The 20,258-nt window shown below is 42.8% G+C and overlaps 1 protein-coding gene across 1 annotated transcript in view; it reads left to right on the forward strand.

Annotated features, from left to right (window-relative positions):
* Nucleotides 1–20,258, forward strand: part of LOC135201202 (transformation/transcription domain-associated protein-like) — a 204,832-nt gene that overhangs the window by 104,261 nt on the left and 80,313 nt on the right. Inside the window, 3 exon segments of the mRNA XM_064230080.1 lie at nucleotides 6,108–6,240; nucleotides 6,396–6,592; nucleotides 13,909–14,025. Of these exon segments, the coding sequence (XP_064086150.1) occupies nucleotides 6,108–6,240; nucleotides 6,396–6,592; nucleotides 13,909–14,025 (447 nt within the window).

A 20,258-nucleotide genomic window follows, 5' to 3' on the forward strand; every position in this document is an offset into this window, starting at 1 on the left:
CGTTTCGCCTCTAGGCCTGGACCTCTGCTTGACTCCCAGGACCGGGGAGGGAGCATGTCGAAAGCCGAAGGAGGGTTACAAGGAACCCCCCCCACCGATCTGGCGTGCCTTCGGCAGTTACGTTTTTTATGAAAAATCCAGACTGGCCAGGGAGCGTGCGCGTGCACGTCTCCTCAAGGAGTGTTTTTCGTCATCGGAGGCTTCATCCCCACGTAAAGGGTGGAGTTCTCACGGTGCTTCCCGTCCGCTGCAAAGGACGGCGTTGCGTGTTGGTGACGCTTCACGTCCTAGTTCTCCCGGAACTGCGATCTTCTCCTGACAGTGCGTTCGCCTGCTTTTCCGCCGCAGAAAAGGACGTAGAGAGTCTTCGGACCTGGATTCGGGTAGTTCGTGCGAGCGATATAGTCGCTCTAGAGCTCGGGAGGAGGCCGTGCCTGGGAGGAGGAGGGAGGTGTCCATCGCCGCTCTCCTGCTCACAGGATCAGTCCCTCCCCAGAGCAGGAAGATTCGCCAACCAAAGGGAGGATTGCTTCAGTCAACTGCCCCCCAGCAACAAACTTCAGGACGTCTTGCTCTAGAGAGTCTCTTCCGCGTCGTAGAAAGGACGAGAAGCTTCCTGTGAAGAAGTCAAGACCTTCTCTTTCTCTCGCTCGCCTCTCTCTTCGTTCGAGTCTCCCTCTAGAGTTTGTTCTGCTCCCCAGCAGCTCTCTAGAGGAGGTGAGAAGTTTGTTTCTCGCTCTCAGGATGAGATTTCTCCCGCTCGCAAGTCTTCGAATGTTCGTAAGCGAGCTGTGGACGCTGAGCGCGCTTCTGTGCAAGTGGAGCGCGCTTCCGTTGCCGCCAAACACGCACCCGTTGTGATAAACGTGCACCAGTGGACGCGGCCGCTCGGCGCGCGCCAGTGGACGCCAAGCGTGCACTAGTGGACGCTCGGTGTGCGCCAGTGGACGCCAGGCGTGCATTAGTAGATGTCGAGCGCGCACCTGTCGGCGCCAAACGTGTGGCTTCGGACGCCAAGCGCGCGCTAGCGGACGCCAGTTCCTCACCAACGCAAGTTCAGGTGGAAGAGGGAACCCTACCTGTTCGTCATTTTTCTTCAGGATTACCTCCAACTTCTCCAGTTTCTGAGAGGAGTTAGCGTGATTAAGTCGAGCAGAGGAAGAGCAGCAGCCAGCTCCTGTCTCGTCGGACTATAAAGTTTTGATGCGTCTTCTACAGTCAGAGTTTGGAGAAACTTTCCAACCGGAAGCCCCTCGTACTCCCCCTTCTCAATTTTCTTCTTTTAAAGCATCGAGGCATCGGGGTTCGTTAAAATGAAGAAGTCGCTTTCCACGAAGCAAGCGTTTCCGGAAAAATCCATGATTGGATTGGAGAAGAGGAAAGCGTCAGGAAAGTCCTCTTTGGCTTTACCGCCATCAAGCACTCTGCGGTTGAAAGGAGGCATGTGGTACGAGACGGGAGAGGACGTAGGTGTTAAACTACCAGCCTCTGCTCAGGGTGATTTCGGGAGCATCTGGGACGCTTCCAGAAGAGCCCTTCTGTCTTCATCAAAAGTCACTTGGGGACCCACATAACGAGTTCGACTTCCATCTAAAAGGCCTCTTCAGGACTCTAGAGGTCTTCAACTTTCTCGACTGGTGTCTTGGAGTTTTGGATGCCAGGTCAAGGAGTTCTGATACCATTAGTCTGGGGAGCTGTCCAGTGTACTTTCTTGTATGGACAAGGCCGTCAGGGATGGTTCTGTGGAGTTGGCTACTCACTTTAGCTCGGGGATTCTCAAGAGGAGAGCACTCTTCTGTAACTTCACAGCCAAATCCGTCTCTCCAGTCGCCAAAAGGCGGACTTTTTGGCCCCCCCTCTTCGCTCCGTTTCAGACCATCTCTTCCCCCAGACTATGGTTAAGGACATAGCATCGAGCCTTCAAGAGAAGGCAACCGCAAGATCTTCTGGCTCAGTCTTCTAGAAAGACCAGCAGCTGCTTCCTCTTCTGGCGTTTCTTTTACCAAGAAACCGAAGCCCTTTCGTACTGGATCTTCCTCGAAAACAGCCTCTTGAGGAAGAGGCTCTTCCAGAGGGGAAAACCCCTGCTCCGTCAAAGGAGTAGGAAGTGATTTGGAAGTCCTTCAGACGCCGGTAGGAACCAGGCTGCTTCTGTTCGCGAAAGCCTGGGAAGAGAGAGATGCCGACCCTTGGTCGCTAGATATTGTGAGGAAGGGATACAGGATTCCGTTCTTGAAGTCACCCCCGCTATCCTCAACACCAAAGGATTTGTCTCCCTCGTATCGAGGAGGAGAAACAGAAAGGTGCTTTTCGATCTGCTAGAACAAATGATCAAGAAGCAAGCGGTGGAACAGGTCTTCGACCTGGAATCTCCAGGCTTTTACAACCGTCTGTTCCTAGTGCCGAAACAATCGGGGGGGTGGCGGTGGCGACCCGTCCTCGATGTCAGCAGCCTAAACCTCTTCGTCACAAAGAAAAAATTCAAGATGGAGACGCCTATATCTGTGCTGTCAGCTTTGAGACCGGGGGATTGGATGGTCTTGCTAGACCTCCAAGACGCGTATTTTCCACGTCCCCATCCATCCAATAATCTAGAAATTACTTGCGATTTGTCCTGAAGGGGAAAGTATTCCAATTCAGGGCACTTTGCTTCGGTCTGACCACAGCGCCGATGGTTTTCACCATTCTGATGAAGAACGTGGCAAGGCTGCTTCATCTGGAGAATATAAGAATCTCTCTCTACCTAGACGACTGGCTTATTCGAGCTTCATCGCGAGACCGGTGTCTGGAGGACCTGCACACGACCATGTCGTTAGCGAAGTCCCTGGGGCTTTCTGGTAAACCTCGAAAGTCGCATTTGACTCCTTCTCAATCCTTAGTCTATCTGGGGATTCAGATGGACTCAGTGGCTTTTCGGGCTTTTTCCGTCCCAGGGGCGACAACTTCAATGCTTGGAAAAAAGTGGCGACCTTTCTGGGGAAGGAAACATGCTCGGTGAGGGAATGGATGAGTCTGCTGGGGACCATTTCCTCACTGGAGAAGTTTGTTTCTCTGGGAAGGTTGCACCTCAGACCTCTTCAATCTTCCTAGCCAACAATTGGAAGAACAAACAAGATCTGGAGGCGATCTTGTGTTTAATGAGAGAGGTGAAGGATCACCTAAGTTGGTGGTCAGATCCACGGAAGCTCGCAGAAGGGCTCTCTCTCAAACTTCGGAACCCGACCTAGTGTTGTTTTCCGACGCGTCGTCCACGGGTTGGGGTTGGGGAGCAAACACTAGGAGGGAAAGAAGTGTCAGGCAAACATGAGAGGGGAACAGGTTGTCCTGGCACATCAATCTGAAAGAGCTGTCAGCGATTTACCTGGCGCTCAGGTTCTTCCAGGAGGAAATAATCCGGCAAAGTCATTCAGATCAACTCGGACAACACCACAGCACTGGCATACCTAAGAAATCAAGGGGGAACTCACTCGCCTTTCTCTGTTTGCCATCGCAAAGGAACTCCTTTTATGGGCGAAAGCGCAAGACGTCACTATCCTGACAAGGTTCGTGTCGGGAGTACCAGAATGTTCGAGCGGACCTTCTCAGTCGACGAGGACAGCTTTTGCCGACAGAGTGGACCCTTCATCAGGAGGTTTGCCAGTCGCTGTGGAACCTGTGGGTGTTGTCCGCAGGTGGATGTCTTCGCAACTTCAGTACGAAAAGACTTCAGCTATATTGCTCCCCAGTCTGGACCCGGGAGCAGTCGCAGTAGACGCCCTACTTTTTGGAGTTGGTCGGGTCTAGACATATACGCTTTTCCCCCGCTCAAGATCCTCGGGGAAGTGATGAGGAAGTTCGCGGCATCAGAAGGAGCGAGGATGACACTCATCGCCCCCTTCTGGCCAGCAGCCGACTGGTTCACAGAGGTGATGTCCTCTTGGTAGACTTTCCGAGGACTCTGCCCGTAAGGAAAGATCTACTCAGACAGCCCCACTTCGAGAGGTACCACAAAAACCTCCCCGCTCTGAGTCTGACTGCGTTCAGACTATCAAGAAGTTGGCCAGAGCGAGGGGTTTTTCAAGACCTGTGGCGAAGGCGATTGCCACCGCGAGGAGGCCCTCCTCAATCGCTCTGTACCAATCGAAGTGGGCTGTCTTCAGATCCTGGTGCAGGAAGAAGGGTATTTCCTCCACACAAACCCTGTGAGCCAGATAGCTGACTTCCTTCTTTATCTGAGAGACGAAGTGAAGTTAGCTGTTCCAACTATTAAAGGCTACAGGAGCGTGCTTTCTGTAGTCTTCAGGCACAGAGGACTCGATTTGACTAATAATAAAGACCTTCATGATCTCATTAGATCTTTCGAGACTAAGAAGGTCATCCAGCCTAAAGTACCCTCGTGGAACTTGGATGTGGTGCTCAAGTTTTTTATGTCAAGTCACTTCGAACCGCTTCATTCAGTTTTCTCTGAGGAATCTGACGAAGAAAACGATCTTCCTAACCGCTCTGGCGACGGCGAAGAGGGTTAGCGAAATCCAGGCCATTAGCAAGCAGATTGGGTTTTCGGACAATAATGCGATTTGTTCTTTAAGTCCCACGTTCTTAGCAAAGAACGAGAATCCTTCCAACCGTGGCCGAGGACCTTTGAAATCAAAGGGTTGTCAGAGATAGTGGGAAATGAACGTGAGAGATTACTGTGTCCTGTCGGGGCTTTAAAGTTCTAGTCTGCAGGGAACTAAAGCTTGCAGAGGTTCGTCTGACAATTTGTGGTGTTCAGTGAGGAAGCCTGATCTTCCTATGTCGAAGAAGCAGTGGCGTTCTTCATCAGAAGTACGATTAAAAGAAGCTCATGATAAGTGCAGTGATAGTGATTTGAAGCTTCTGAAAGTGAAAGCTCACGAGGTGAGAGCTATGCTACTTCGGTAGCTTTTCACAAAAATATGGCACTCAAAGATATTTTGAATGCCACATTTGGAGAAGCAATTCGGTGTTCGCTTCACACTACCTGCGGGAGGTGAAAGTGACATACGAAAATTGCTTCTCCCTCGGACCATACATTGCTGCAGACACTGTTTTGGGGGTGGGGGCAGGAGGTAACACTCATCCTATCCTTTAGGGATTAGGGGGGGTTTTAACTGTATGTTGTGGGGTGACCGCCTGGGGCGGGTGTCTCCCTTCCATTAGCTTAGTTAAGTGGGATACTTTGGTAAACTAAGCCAGGGGTGTATTTTTGTCTCGTTGCCCTCATTAGTATGGTCCATGGTCTAGTCACGTCGTGGTCTCGCCCCTGTTGACAGATCATCTGGAGTGCACCAGCTTCATAGGTCTCTACCTTGCTGGCAACTCTAGTAGCACAAGCAGACTTACGTGGCAGTAATCACGAAGCCAGCTATGCTAAACAGGTAAGGAACCAAGGTATCAAATATCTGCATATATGTGTTTCCTAAATCCTATATTCTGTCTCTCCCACCACCAAAGGTGGGATTCAGCTATATATATATCTGACAGGTAAGTTGCATGAACAAAATGATATTGTAATGATACAATTAAGTTTGTTCATACTTACTGGCAGATATATAATTAATTAATTACCCGCCCACCTCCCCTCAGGAGACAGTGGAAATAAAAAATTATGAATAGAAAATGGGAATGGTTCCTGATACCCGCCTCCAGCGGCGGGGAATGGGTACTAACCACCTGACTCCCCCTACGTGTGTCGTGAGTTTTAAATTCTGTCGGTCGTCGGAATTATCAGCTATATATATATCTTGCCAGGTAAGTATGAACAAACTTAATTGTATCATTACAATATCATTTTATTTAATGCTCTGGTGTTAGGCCCCACCATTTTTTTTCCTTCTCTTTTCTCATCTTTGTTTCAGTTAGGTCTCTGATAAGTAGGGTTCTAGGTTGCCTGTCTTGGTGGTTTCTGCCATATAAATGGTGATTTTGCAAATAGCTCTGCATTTAGGAATGAATATAGCACCATCAGCAAATATTCAAATAGCTAAAGTTAGGATATGATTATGTTTATTATTATTAAGGCAGTGTAAAAGGGAATTTAGATTTATTCATAGGTAAACTATTATGCTCAGCTTATATTTCTGATACACATATTTGTTGTGTTTCAGGTGTTCCATGAAAGCATGCAGGCACGTGTCAATGATCGGCTACTCTACATAATATGCTCCCAGAACTGGGACCACATGGGCCCTCACTATTGGATTAAACAGTGCATTCAATTGTTGTTGGTCACAGCTCAAAGTAGGTGTTGTACTCAATTCAATTACTGCTTGATATCGTGTCCAGCAATGTTATTTTTGGTTTATTATCATATAGTTTATTGCAGTATCAGTTTTTATGAAATAAATTGGACTAACCTTTTGGAGAATCATACTGTTATTATTTTTTCTTTTCAGGTAATCCAATACAAAATAGTAACTTTCAAGTCCTCCTCCCTTGTGTAACGGCTGTAATAAACTGGGCTGATGCAGCAGAAAGAGCCAACTTTTCAGTGTTTGCCAGCATCAAAGAAGAGACTTCAGACCTTGATACGGCTCTAGAAGGAAGTGTAGAAAAGGAGGTAAAACCTCAATCTGTCTCAATGCCATTGGAGGTTGGTTGTTTCTTGAAAAATCAAGCTTGTTTATCAGTAGCTTGGAGTTTGGTTATTTATTTGATGGTTCTCCATATATTGGTTGAGTTTTCAGTTGGTTTTCTAACTAACTTTGGTTAAGTAATTGATGGTTCTCAGTATGTTGGTTGAGTTTTCAATTGGTTTTCTAACTAACTTGGGTTTTCTGTTCCTTTTAATTTGTGCTTGCTTAGATATGGATTGGTTGTACTTCAAGTGATATATCCTTGATGGTACTGAAGGTTTTGACCCTTACCTTTAGCTGGTACTTACATTATTTGAGTATTCCTTACTATGTTTTTATAACAGTGTTATATGTTAGATTTTTTTCGAAAAAATTTCGCAAAAATTCATTTAAAACTAGGCAAGGTTACATATTGATATTTATTTAGAGATGGAGCAAGATATCACTACAACTCTTGAAGTTTAGTATTTAGCACTTGGAGTATAACAAATTTTCCCGACTACTATTTTTTGTTATTCAGAGGATGTGCGAATAAGTCTGCTATACAATATTTGATTTTAGTAAGGTGTTTTAGTTCTGTAATCTTTACTGCAATCAAGTCTTCACCAGATTTATTTGGCAATCATTTTAGAAGTTTTGTTCACCTGTTTTTAGGAATTTTCAGTTTGTTTGAACTGTAGTTCAGAGAGATTAGTTATAAGAGTATGTTCCAGAGAGAATTAAAGATATTTAATGACATTAAAAACTAATCGGTAACAGTTGTAGTAATAGAATTATTTGTTCAGTCTTGAGTTGTTTTTGAGATTGTTTGCATGATTTTCCAAAGTTTTTGACATGCCTGTATAGGTAGTTAATCTTTTGATCTTGGCATTGTTTGAGCGCACTACTTTCTTAAAAGCTCTTAGCATATATACCCCTCCAACTCAGTTTTGTTGTTGTGGATTTAGTTGGAAAATAATACTTCTGTATCTTATATGTTTTCCTAAAACTAATCTCTTATGACATTTATTAGGCAATAATTTCATAATTATAGATGACCTATCATCAAATAATTTCCTGGCAACAAACATTGAATTGCAAAATTCATGCTTTTTTCAGTTAGTACTTCTCTACTGTCATGAATGAGCTGCATTATTCATCTGTTAAAAAAAATAACTCGTATTGTTATTTCTAAATTATTATTGCTGTATGCATTCTGGTGGTTCAAGCGTTGATTAAATGCACTAATATCTGTTTTCTTACAGTTTATTCCATTATTGATAAGAAGACACTTTTTCTTAAGACAGAAACTAGTTTCTTCATGCTAGGCCATCAGTCATATATCAATGTCATTTGCTCTCTTTGATTGCCTCTAAACTCAAAGACTTGAGTCTTCTAGACAAGTGTGATCAATCATAAACATGTGCCGCCTGGATACCTGTCCCTGTAGTCAGGATGCATTGCGGTAAAATTCAAAGGGTTTGGAGATGGGAAGTCAGTGTATATGATTGATGGGTTTTTATGAAAAAATAGTTATTCATATACGAAACAAACCTTCGGTCTTAACATTAGGATAAATGCTCAGCGCCAGCTGGAAACCGGTAAAGTTTAAAATAATTGTGTACGCAAGGGACTATTGGCATCTGTGCTTGGTCATAAGACATGTGGAGCCCCACCCACATACCCCTCTTTAACTCGTAAACCCCGTTAGTTATTTTTCTTACCGCCTTTAAGAGAGGATGTGCTTTGCCTCCGTCCTTTAAAGCCGGTTTAGTTTGCCCTTTTTTATTTTAAATTTGTTGTTGGAATTCCCAGGCATGTGAACATGAAGCCTTCTCATGCTTCGAGACTTCCTGGATATCACAAGAAGCAGATAAACGCCCGGATATTTTCTTTGACAATTTCGCATCGAGGTACTCATCGTGTAGTAAGTCGTAGGTGCAGAAACGCTTAAGGTACAGTTAATTCGTTGCCGGTGCCTTGGAATATCACATATTCGTATGGATTGCCTGTAAATCCAAACTTTTGGGTTGGGTGGTATCAGGATGTGCTTTTGGAAGTAACTATGACTGATTGTGCTCCTTTCCCTGCGTGGAGAGGTGTGCATCATCATCTTGTTTTCGTTCCAGATACGTGGGCAGGAATGATGCAGGTGTGCGGTTGGCGTTAGGCTTATCAGTACCAACCCAAGAAGGACAGTTGGTTTGCTATATAACGTTGAGCTGCCATCCAAGATCCCTTTTATCCTGATAGCCAACTGAATGGCGGTCGGAGCATCGCCATCTGTAAAGTAGAAGATAGTGCAACACGGCAGCCTTTAATGTCGGGTTGCAATGGCTACGAGAATAACAACAGCCTTGTAATTCTGGTAGAATGCTGGCTTCGCATTCAAGAAGGCTCATTGGAACGTCCATATAAACATGGCGACCGCAATGACGTCACTTCACAGCTGCTGCCTACACGGAGACATGCTTCCATTTTCACTTTGAGGTACAAGAATACTTTACAACTATGCTTTCGGATTTGGAGATTTTTAATGCACATTGTTCTTGAGAGAAATTACAAGCGTTAGGAGATATAACAGTCACATAATGGAAAAGACACAAGTCTTTCCACTGTATCCTTCCGCTTAGGCGTCAACAAGCTTAGGGACTTTGTAGCTGATCCTCGAGCCAAGAGGAGAAGTTTCTTCTCCATCTTCGAGCCAGGACTGTTACATCCCTATTATATGAAAGCACAAGAAGTAGTTGTAATTGTCGAACAAGTGAATAATGGAAGTTTAGTCTAGTGTGGCTGTGAAGAGTTGGAGAAGGCTAGAATCAGGGACTTCGTGACTGATCCTCGTGCCAAGAGGAGAAGAATAATTTCTTCTTCATCTTCGAGCCAGGACTGTCACATCCTTGTAAAGTAAAAATGCCACAGCAGGTTGGGTCTCTTGATCTTGGCTGCAAGAGTACCATCAACAGCTCACACTTTCATCAAGCGTGATGGCGTCATAGCCAAAACCGCTTTCAAAATGGCGGGTGGTAGTCATGATGTCACAGCCTACTGCTACCAACCTCTCGTCGTCTTCGGTTGCATCTTTATATTACGCTTCATTTCGGGAGCACACACTTATGGGAGAAATCTAGAATTTTCTCGTAGGATAAGCTTAAGCTGTAATGTTGCGATGACGTCACAGCCTACTGCTTCTCGATCTACTTCGCTGCCTCCGGAACCAAATAAGCTTTCTGACTCATTGGTACACACAGTAATGAAAATATTAAAAGATCTAGAGGAGAAAATTGCTAAGAAAGACAAAAAGAAAAGGCGTGATTCGTCGTCGTCTTCTCTTCTTCCGCTAGCTGGTGTCATCGTTAAGTTCGATGACGTCACTGTGTGTACCAGTCAAGCGTTGGAGGATACGGGATTTGTCGTGACTGATCCTTGGACCAAGAGGAGAAGAGTAAATTCTTCTTCATCTTCGTGCCAGGACTGTCACATCCCAGTCAGCAAGAAAGTCAAGATGTCAGTGGTTGGTAAGCTCAGAGCAAGAGGACGAAGCCGTTTACAAGAGTCCGAACAAGCGATAGCGTCGACGGTCGCTGGGCTAGCGGCCGACGCAGAGTTGCCAGCGGCCACTACGAAGAGTCTAAGAGAGACTACAATGCTGTTGGTGAAACTTAATACAATACATATGCAGATGCTTTTACAAACTTTTTCCCTGGACTCTAGAAGTCAGAGTAATGTAATATGATAAAATTGCTCTCATATTTGTATATTGGATTGCAAATAGATACATTCTCAAATCCTACTGACTATTCGAGATCGAGCCATCGGTGGCCATTAGAGATCAAAGATGCCGCGGCCGTAGGGTCATTTCTGTTGTTTTAAAACTGTTTGTTTCATCATATCCCCATCAGTCATATATTGCCCTAAGTTGCATGCATTGTAGATGCAAAACTAAGATAAGCGTGTCCTAGGTTATTTGCTAGTATCAAAGGATTCAGAAGAGCAATTGGTTGCTTTGTGAGTTAGAAATCTAGGCTCAAGCAACTCCAAAGGTCGCTTAGAATAGCTGAAAGCCCACAGATTATGAAAGAGGATGCTTCTGCCTGTAAGGCTGGGTATTCACACTCAGGTTTACGCGTCAGTTCACCCCACCTGTTTGATGTATGAAGTCACACAGAGTTGAACTGTCAGTTGGACAGTCAACTCAAGATCACCGCCCACAGTGCTCCTCTAGCCTTCATTGTGACAATACTATACAGCAGTGATGGAAACTCCACTGGTTGATAAGGAGGTGGAGCTACATAGAGGAACTGCTTCAGCAATTCGCTTCAAAGTAGGAAAGAAGCAAAAAGGCCATAACAGCGTATGGTCTATTCAGGTGGTCCCCGGTTATCGGCTGCTTCACTCTATGGTGGGTTTTGAAAATATTCATTAAAAAATAAGGTTTCTTATGACGCCACATTCGGTTATTGGCGCCATAAGCCACCCGTCCACTATGGCACACCATAGTGGTTAATGGGGGCACCATAAAGCAAAAATTGCCATTAAGCGAAGCATGAAAGTCTAAGGGAGTAAAACATACTTATGGCACCAATAACTGCTTATCATCACCATAAGTATGTTTTTCTCCCTTAGACTTTAATGCTTCACATGATGGCGATTTTCGCTTTATGGCGCATGGACCAGGAACGGAACCCCTACCAGATAACCAGGGGGGGACCACCTGTATTGCCTATTAAAAGAGATGTATATTCTCCTACAATGTTAATGAATAAGGTTAAATCAGACCCCGGGGTTAGTTCAGTTATTTATGAAAAGACAGGACTGTTTGTATCACGTGGAAATAATTTTTTGTTTGTATATGATTTGGACTCACAGTGGTCTAAAAATAGTGCCGCAGGGTCTAACAATGACATGAATTAGGCCTATACACAGTTTATTCATATTCTGGTCCAAGCTGCTGAGATCCTTCCCAGACAAAGTCCAAAGGCAAACTGTCATAAAATTGCTGGTTACTTTGTCCACACCTGTGATCATCTGTTCCATCAGTTCATAATTTCGGGTGAGAGGACTAACTCCGCCCACAAACTGTCGTCCACACTTATGTTTTAATGTCTGTTTCGACTAACTGACAGGGAGACTGACAGGTAAACTGTAGCGTGAATGCTTGGCTTAAGATACGCTGATGTTCAGTGTTAACATCCACGAAACATTCAGGTAAGCAGTAGAAGTTGATAATCCAAGAAGGCTAGGTAGAAGATAAAAACCCTTGAAGACCTTTTTCTCTTACAATCATCAATGATTAAATGAAGGTGAATTACAAAGTAGAAGATTAAAAGACTTTCCAACACTCAAAATCTTTCTCCATGGATGGAAACAACTCACCATGACTACTGTCCTAAGAACAAATCCATCCATTTAAGAGAAACATCACTCAAGGTATATCCATATATTTGAGCTACTAAAATTGTGAAAACTCACAATCGTCATCATGTTATTATTGAGAATACTAAATTGGTAATATTATTCAGGTCAGTAGGATCCATGTGTATGATCATCGATTTGAAGTAGTTGGATAAGATGTTTCCGTATAGACCGAGATAGTTTGAATGAAAATTTTGGACTTGCTTTCAAACTTTATATAATGCAGTGGTTTTGGGCTTCTGATCCATGATATGAATGTAAAGTTGCAATACATTGCAAGCAAATTTACACCAGAATGCTTCTCCCAACATTATTTGTATGTTTCTTAACATAGAGTAGCTACTGAGCAGTCAGCCATCCAAGACATGTCACAAAACATAGAAAAGCTTCGTTGGTGAGGCAAAATTCTCCATGATCTCTCACAACTTATACAAGCCTACAAGATATCTCACACTAAGCACACCCAGAGAAAAGATAGAAAAGAAAAGATAGGAAAAAGGGCAAACTAAACCAGCTTTAAAGAGATAGAGAGTAATCACATCCTCTCTTAAAGACTGTGAGAATGTAACTGACAAACTCACGGGATGTCCAAGGTATTGTTGGAACTACCAAGTACTTTGTGAGCAGGGACAGATGCCAATAGTCCCTGGATCACCAAGTTTTTTTAATTATGTTTACTGGATTCCAGCTGGCACTAGAAGATATCCTAGTATTAAGACCTCAGATTTGTTAGTTTATAAAAAAATAAACAAGTTGATAAAAAATTTGCCATATTGCTAGCCACAACATGTGCTATATGGTAGGTGAGAGTTCTTGTTAGGCAGGGACATGAAGGTACAACAGGGCTTACCTGGAATATTTTGACACGTTTGCTGTTCCATACTTAAACTATACTTTACAGTAAAAATACACTACACAAAAGAAAACAGCACAAATTTCACAGACTACAAAATCTAACTACAAAACCACACAAAACATTGAGTACACTTTATAAAACAAATTCTAAACTAAACATAAAAGTTATAGGCATGGCTACAGATGCAATGGATATCTAAGAAAAGACTAAGTAATAAATAATAGGAGGGTAGTTTGTTATAACTTGGATCCATTTGGTGCTCTTGTGAACTGCTGCTTTTTCTTTTGTCTAGTAAACAAAAGACAAAAAGTGGTAGGTAATTTGAGATTTCAAAATGAAGTTGTATATCATTGATTGATGAGCGGTGATGAAACTTCCTCTTGATTTTAGGTATTAAAGTTTTCTTATGTAATTGATGGCAAGTTTAGAAGGAAACTTGATAAATATTTTTTATCCATTAACTTTTTTTGTATCCCTCTTGAAAGTTTCTGATGTATATATTTTGAACTATTTCAAGTGTATTTATAAAAAAGGCATATGAAAAAATAGCATGCTCTCCTTAGCTGTAAGCAGAAATGGAATAGAAGGTATAGTGTTTGAGGTATTTTTTTTTTTTTGGCCTTTGGGTTTTGTGTAACTAGATTGTATTGATTTTTTTATAAGATGAGCAAGTGACATTCATGGAGATGGAAATGTCACATTTTTTCAGTTGGTGAAAGGACTAATACTCATCAAAATGTATAGGTTGGATTACTACTCTTGAAAAATGAGTTTTCTGTTAACGGCTATAATCTCAGGTTGTTGGGAATTTTGTAAATGTGTTGGTACTTTCAAAGTGTTTGAACTTTCGATCCTAAGACTGGAAGTATTGGCTGCTGTTGGTAACTATCATTTTTGTAGTTTCTCATTTATGCTTTGTACTGCACTCTCTTGTTCATGAAAATAATAACATTCATCAAAATTTTCTTGCATTTAAAGTTAAGAGTAATGTGTTGAAGTATCATGGTGTTCACTTTTTTTCAGATCATATACAACACCTATGAGTGAATGCTGTTTTTTAATTCTGGTTCTTTACTCTTATAGGATGAAATTGATATGGAGTTATCTTCAGTCCCTGCTGATGGTTCTTCTAATATAGAAGGAGCTGTAAAGGTGCAAAGCAACCCTAAAGCCAATCTACATCTCCTCCTGTCTAGACAGGTATGTTTTGCTTGCTGCATAGTATTGGTGGTTGAGTACAGGAGCAGGTAATGCCAGCTCCCAGGGACCACTCTCCACCTCTTCTACGCTTTAAATGTCAGATGCCAGATTCCTTGCATAACAATTGTTGATTGTTTTTAACCGGTTTTTTCCAGTTAGCTATGAAAATACAGATTGATTGAAAATTTGTCATGTTTCTGGTAAAATTGAGTACTTATACAATTGTTTGTTCCTACAAAAATGCAAACCATAAGTTTTTATCTTTGATTATTTCTAATGAGTTGAAATCAGAAGTTGAAATTACATAACAAGGACTTCTTGCTGTCTGCTAAGTTGGAACTTATGTTTTTGTTTTTAGTGTTTGTTTACCATTGAGAAACAGTGTGGAGAACATGAGCAAGTGTATGTGGATCCCCACTGTTTACTATTCCTGTGAAGGAGTAGGACCTGCAAGCTGTCACCTCTCCCTGCTCCTTTCAAGTGTAAGCTGCTTCCTCAACTGAGAAGTATAGTGATTGATGTACTTTCCCTTACCATGGTGACTGCTATCATCTGCTGTTGCTACACCTGTAAGGGGCTTATCACTTGAGTCACCATTAGCAGTCATCCTTTCCATGGTAGATACTCTGTGGCAACAACCAGGGTTATTGCTCCTGCAGAGGAGAGTAGGACACAGGCCAAGGGAAAGAGAAGAATTGCAAGCACTTTTCTCCTTCCTTCTCTCACAGGAAGTTCCATAGGGCTTCAAGTGAGTACCTTTCCCAGAATTAGGGATAGTAACTCATGTTGAGAATATTTAAGTGTATGAGTGCTTGGTGCTCATCATATGTTTATGATGTTTGTTCAGGTTGTGATGGGGTGACTTTGGAATGAGGTTTGATGATGTAGACACTTGGTAGGGTTGATCTCCGAGGTAAATAAAGGCAGTTTTTTATGTCTGCCTTTGATTTATCCTGCCACACTGGTCTACATGATCAACAAATTATATCAGTGTGGTTGTGGCAGGAGGGAGGAGATTGATGAGCAGTTGAGAAGATATTTCGTAAACATGATTAGCATCATGAATGTGGCCAGCAGCTTGTGTTGCCAGTTTTTGGTGCTGATAAGGGCTATGACCGCTGGAAACGAGCTGAAAGCATGGCAGTTTGTCACAATATTGAGAAAAAGAAACAAGCTGTGGTCATTACCCCTGTTGTTCCAGAAGGAAGTGAGGTAAGGAGCAAGATTTTCAAGGAAGTGAATATTGAGAAGTTGACACTCAAAGATGGAATGAAAGTTTTTGCTAAAACACTGGACAAGTGGTACAGAAGGATGAGATGTCAGCAGCATACGAGGTATATACAAGGTTTGACAGCTACAAAAGGGAGAAGGAACATACAATGGAGAAGTACGGTTTTGGAATGTAAGAGAAGTGCAATTCGGGAGAGGTACAAAGTAAGTATACCAAAATAGTATTTCAACATTAAGTCTACTAGGACAGTGCAGGGCTAGAGGTTAAAGATAAAACAAATAGCGTTAACAACAGTGTCTTTTAGTGAAAACAGATAAAATGTTTGATTCCATGCAGCAAGCAAGCCCTAAGGAAATTTTTTGGTAGGCAAGAAGTGTTATTGGGTGCAGTGTCAAACAGGAGTGAGAGTGAGACCCTTGCTGTGGTGATAAAATCTGAACCAGTATTTAGTAGGAGGAGATAAATGTCATTACACGTGGAGAGGACAGGGAAGGTTAGAGTCGGAGGAAGAGGAAGCATAGCACACAGAAGCAAAAACAATTAGGCAGAAAGAAAATTCAGTTAACATATATGTTAAGGGTTAGAAATGTGTGTGTTTGGATCAGAGTGCCACTGTCTCCAGCATGTCCAAAAAATTTGTATGTTAGTAGTAAAAAAAGGAGGAAGAGTTTTATTCTGTATTTGTAAGTAGTGTAAAGAAGGAAGAGTTATATTCTTTTATTAAAAAATCTAAAATTATTCAGTGTTGGTGACACACTATTAATTGTGCTATCCTGGACCACAGCTTGCAGTTCAACAGTGTGTGTTAGTGATTGGTTAAAAGCATATGCACAATCTTTGTAAACTGCCCAAAACCCTCCTGATGCTTCCAACAATGACTCATTAGAGGAACCAAAGGGATATGGGAAGCACCAAATCAGGTGATGAAGCCTATGGAACAGTATCATGCATTATCTGAACAAAGAAGCTGAAGACGCTTGGTCATCCAAAGATGGTGGCATCTCCCTTCTCTTGTACTGACCCTTCTCATAAAGCTTTTTCCATTGTTCAACCAACCAACAACGACAAATTGAACATGGATTACTGCACGTTGGGTGAGAATTCATAGGACACCGTAGGTAAAAATCTCGAACAAGGCAACCCACTCACTCCAGGGCATTTCCTTTGTTTCTTAGATATCCCAAAGAAAGCTTCTTTGGTGAGGTAAAATTCTCCATGATCTCTCACAACTTATATAACCTACCAGATCACACACACAGCACTCCTAGAGAAAAAGATAGGAAAATGGGCAAACTAAAACCAGCTAAAGAGGTAGAGAGTAATCACATCCTCTCTTAAAAGATGGTAAGAAAGTACAGTAGTACCTCGAGATAACGAAAGCTCTACTTACGAAAAACTCGAGATACGAAAGCCAATGCGAAACATTTTACTGCTCTACATACGAAAAGTTTTCAAGATACGAAAGGTTGTTGCTGTAAAGTCCCGAGATTCGCCCGGAACCACCGAGAACAATTTTGAAACTCCCGTGCCGCCAACCGAGTAAACTCGCCACCAACCTCCTGCTCTCCCATTGGTTCCTGATGCTAGTCACCCCATAAGGTCCTGCTCTCCTATTGGTCAGCATCTACCCCTTGTGCTTTAAGTATTCTATTGGTAAAAAAAAGGATGCTGTAAATTGAAAAACTTATTCATGCAATACATTTAATAAAAAAAAAAACATTAGGTAAAGATAGAATAAAGAATAGAAATGAATGGTTATTATACTGTTTGGTAGTTTCAGTAGTTGAAGAGAGATAATGAAAATGTACGGCTTGACTGTTGTAAAGTGATTTGCTTGTCGATTGTTCGATACTCGTAAGTACTGGATGTAAACAGACGGTTTGGGAAGCTTTTTTTTTTTTTTTTTTTTTTTTTTTTTTTATAGTTAATGGTTACTTAATAATTATTTGAAATGGAGTACATGCAATACATTTAATAAAAAAATTGTGAATTAGATATCATAAAAATATAAATAAATCAGACTGCCAACAAATACGTTATTTTTTAGAATTCTTCTGTTTTATTATTACGTTAGGTATACGTATGTTTCATTATAGCTGTCAGTAACTCGGTATCTCCATTAGGTAAAGATAGAATAAAGAATAGAAATGAATGGTTATTATACTGTTTGGTAGTTTCATTAGTTGAAGAGATATATAATGACAATTTATGGCTTACTGTGTGCTAGGAAAAATGATTGCTTGGCGCTCGTTCGATACTCGTAAGACGGGTAAGAGCTGAATGTAAACAATCGATTTGGAAGGTTTGGTTTGTTTTTGATTTGTTTGTGTATTATAGTTAATGATTAATTATTTGAAAATGAGTACATACTGATTATTTATACATTTTATTGGCATATTCTAAGCCTTTAGTCTTTAGGTTTAGATGTCAGAATCATAGACTAGGCTACAGTAGCAACCGCTAACATAAGCTAGGCTTTTGCTAAGGGACATATGCTAAAGTCCTAATAAATGCAGTTAAAATGGGTGAACATTACAGGTGGCAGTTGAATATTACTCAAGTATGTACAGTATTTGCCTTTTTGGAGTCAATTTCTTTTGTCGGATCGGCGTTGTAACCCTAGAACATGTGTTTTAGGCCTGGAAATATATTTACTGGGGTGTTTTGGAGGGCTTGGAACGGATTAGCCATTGTTCATACACGAAACAAACCTTCGGTCTTAACATTAGGATTTTACTAGCGCCAAGCTGGAAACCGGTAGAATTAAAATTACACTTGTGATTATCCAGGGACTAATGGCATCTATACCAGGTCACGGGGCCATGTATACCCAGAAAATGCCCACGGCTACCTGTGACCCACCAGTTATTTTCCTACCGCCTTTAAGATAAGACGTGTTACTGTCTATCTGATTTAAAGCCGGTTTTCAGTTTGCCCGTTCTTTATCCATTTCATTTTTGATTTTTCATTCCTTTTCTTTCTCCAAGTGTGATCAGTGTGTGGTAAGAGTGTATACGTGGTATGATGGAGAATTTGCCTCAACATCGGGATTGTCTACCGTTTCGAAGAGGAGACAAAGGAAATGCCCAGGAGTCAGTGGCTTTCCATGTTCTAGGTTCCTAACTTCGGTGTCGACGGATCCTCATCCAACGTGTAGTAGGTGCAGGGAAAACGTATGTACGGTTACTAATCCGTGTTCTGTTTGGTCGCTGTTGGTCGGTGGAACAGTGGAAGAAGTTCTATGGGAAAAGCCAATACAAAAGGAAGGTGGTGACGCCATCTTTGGATGACCAAACCTTACCGGCTTCTTTTGTATCGGCAATAAACCAGGCTGCTCCATATGTTTCTCCACCTGCTTTTGATTTGTCTCATACCCTTCGGTTTCTCCTAGCGGTTCTGTATCGGAAACGTCAGGAGGGGCCTTGGGTAATCTTATTAATAATATGCACTCTCCTTTGTTCCCAGCAAGTAGAGGGGGAGATCCGCCATCTTTGTTCCAGGCCTGCTACTCAAGCGCATAGGTTAGATGGTACGTGGTCAGCGCTAGGCCTACCAGGCGTACCAACCTTGGATGGTCTGCTTGCGCATTATATGACGTCACGGTTCCAGCAGGGTCCGGCAGCGCTGAATGTTCCTCATCCCCCGGGCTTGCAATTTATGGGAATTAATGCCGCGGCTTCACCATCCCACTCAGTGTTTACAGCGATGCAGAACGTGGGAGGTAGTTTTGGCAGCAAACGTGCGGTTGCCAGCAGAAACCTCTCAGTCTCTCCCTACGAGAGGGATGACGTCACAACATACGTCACACACCGATATGGCAGGCGTGATGACGTCACAGACCGATTCTCGGCCGTTTTTCCGCTGCACCCAGACGCTAATACGCCTTCTGTACCCGTCAATGCAAACTGTAATGCAGAAATTACAGGATATAGAGAAGAGAATGAATAAGAGAGACAAAAAGAAAAAGTGTGATTCGCCCTCTTCGTCTTCTTCCTCTAGTTCGGCGTCATCGCTAAGTCCGATAACGTCACGGACGAGCGCCAGTCAAGCGTTGGAGGAGGATTCGGGAGTTCCTGGCGGATCCTCGGCTAAGAGGAGAAGAATCAATTCTTCCTCATCTTCGGACCAAGACTGTCATTTCCAAGTCAGCAGGAAGGTCGGAAGTCAGTGGCTAGTAAGCACAAGGTTGGCAGACAAAGACCGTTCGCAAGAATCCGAACAAACGAGAGGTGACGGCCGGCGGGCTAGCAGCCGAGGCGGAGTTGCCAGTTCGGATCGCAAAAACTGCGATACCTCTGGTAAAATCGACGTTGGCGGCGAAAGGTGCAGCACGAAGGACGATAAGGCTCCTATTAAAAGTACGAAAAATAGAGAGTTGGCAACCTCGGCGGATACGTTCGTGGAAGGCAGTGTCCGTCTGGATAGAAGGTCGAGGCCGGGAGGGCTCGCCGACGCCTCGAAAACGATGCCAATACTAATAGAGACGAACTTATATCTGTCTGAAGGGAGCCTTCATCTTGGAGATCTAGACGAGATTCTCGCTCGAGATCCGTGAGCAGAGAAAGAGTGAGACGTTCTCGTTCCCCTGCTAACTATCCGGGATCGAGCCAACAGCGGCCAGCAAAGATCAAAGAGACCGCGGCCGTAGGGGCAGGCAGCCGTGGAATTCCGGGCCGTCGGTCAGAAGATAGAGGCAAGACAACATCCCTTTTGCCGGAGAATGGTACACTAGAGCCGGAGGAAGGAGAAAACCAAGAGTTTCTGGCCTCGTATGCAGAGGTGATTGATTTGATTCGTCAATTCAATAACCTTTCGGAGAAGACAGAAACACCGGCCAGTATGCTTCCTCTGGAATTGACATGGCATTTGGACTAAAGAGGGATACCAAGGTGTCGTATGAATTGCCTTGTTCGAGTCATGCGGAATCGGTCTTGCAACACGTAAACGCAAAGATTGCAGGGAGGGATAATTCCTTAAGATCTAATAGATCATTTAAATTTAT

Source organism: Macrobrachium nipponense, chromosome 28 (assembly GCF_015104395.2).
Source record: "Macrobrachium nipponense isolate FS-2020 chromosome 28, ASM1510439v2, whole genome shotgun sequence".
In the NCBI taxonomy this organism is placed as follows: domain Eukaryota; kingdom Metazoa; phylum Arthropoda; class Malacostraca; order Decapoda; family Palaemonidae; genus Macrobrachium; species Macrobrachium nipponense.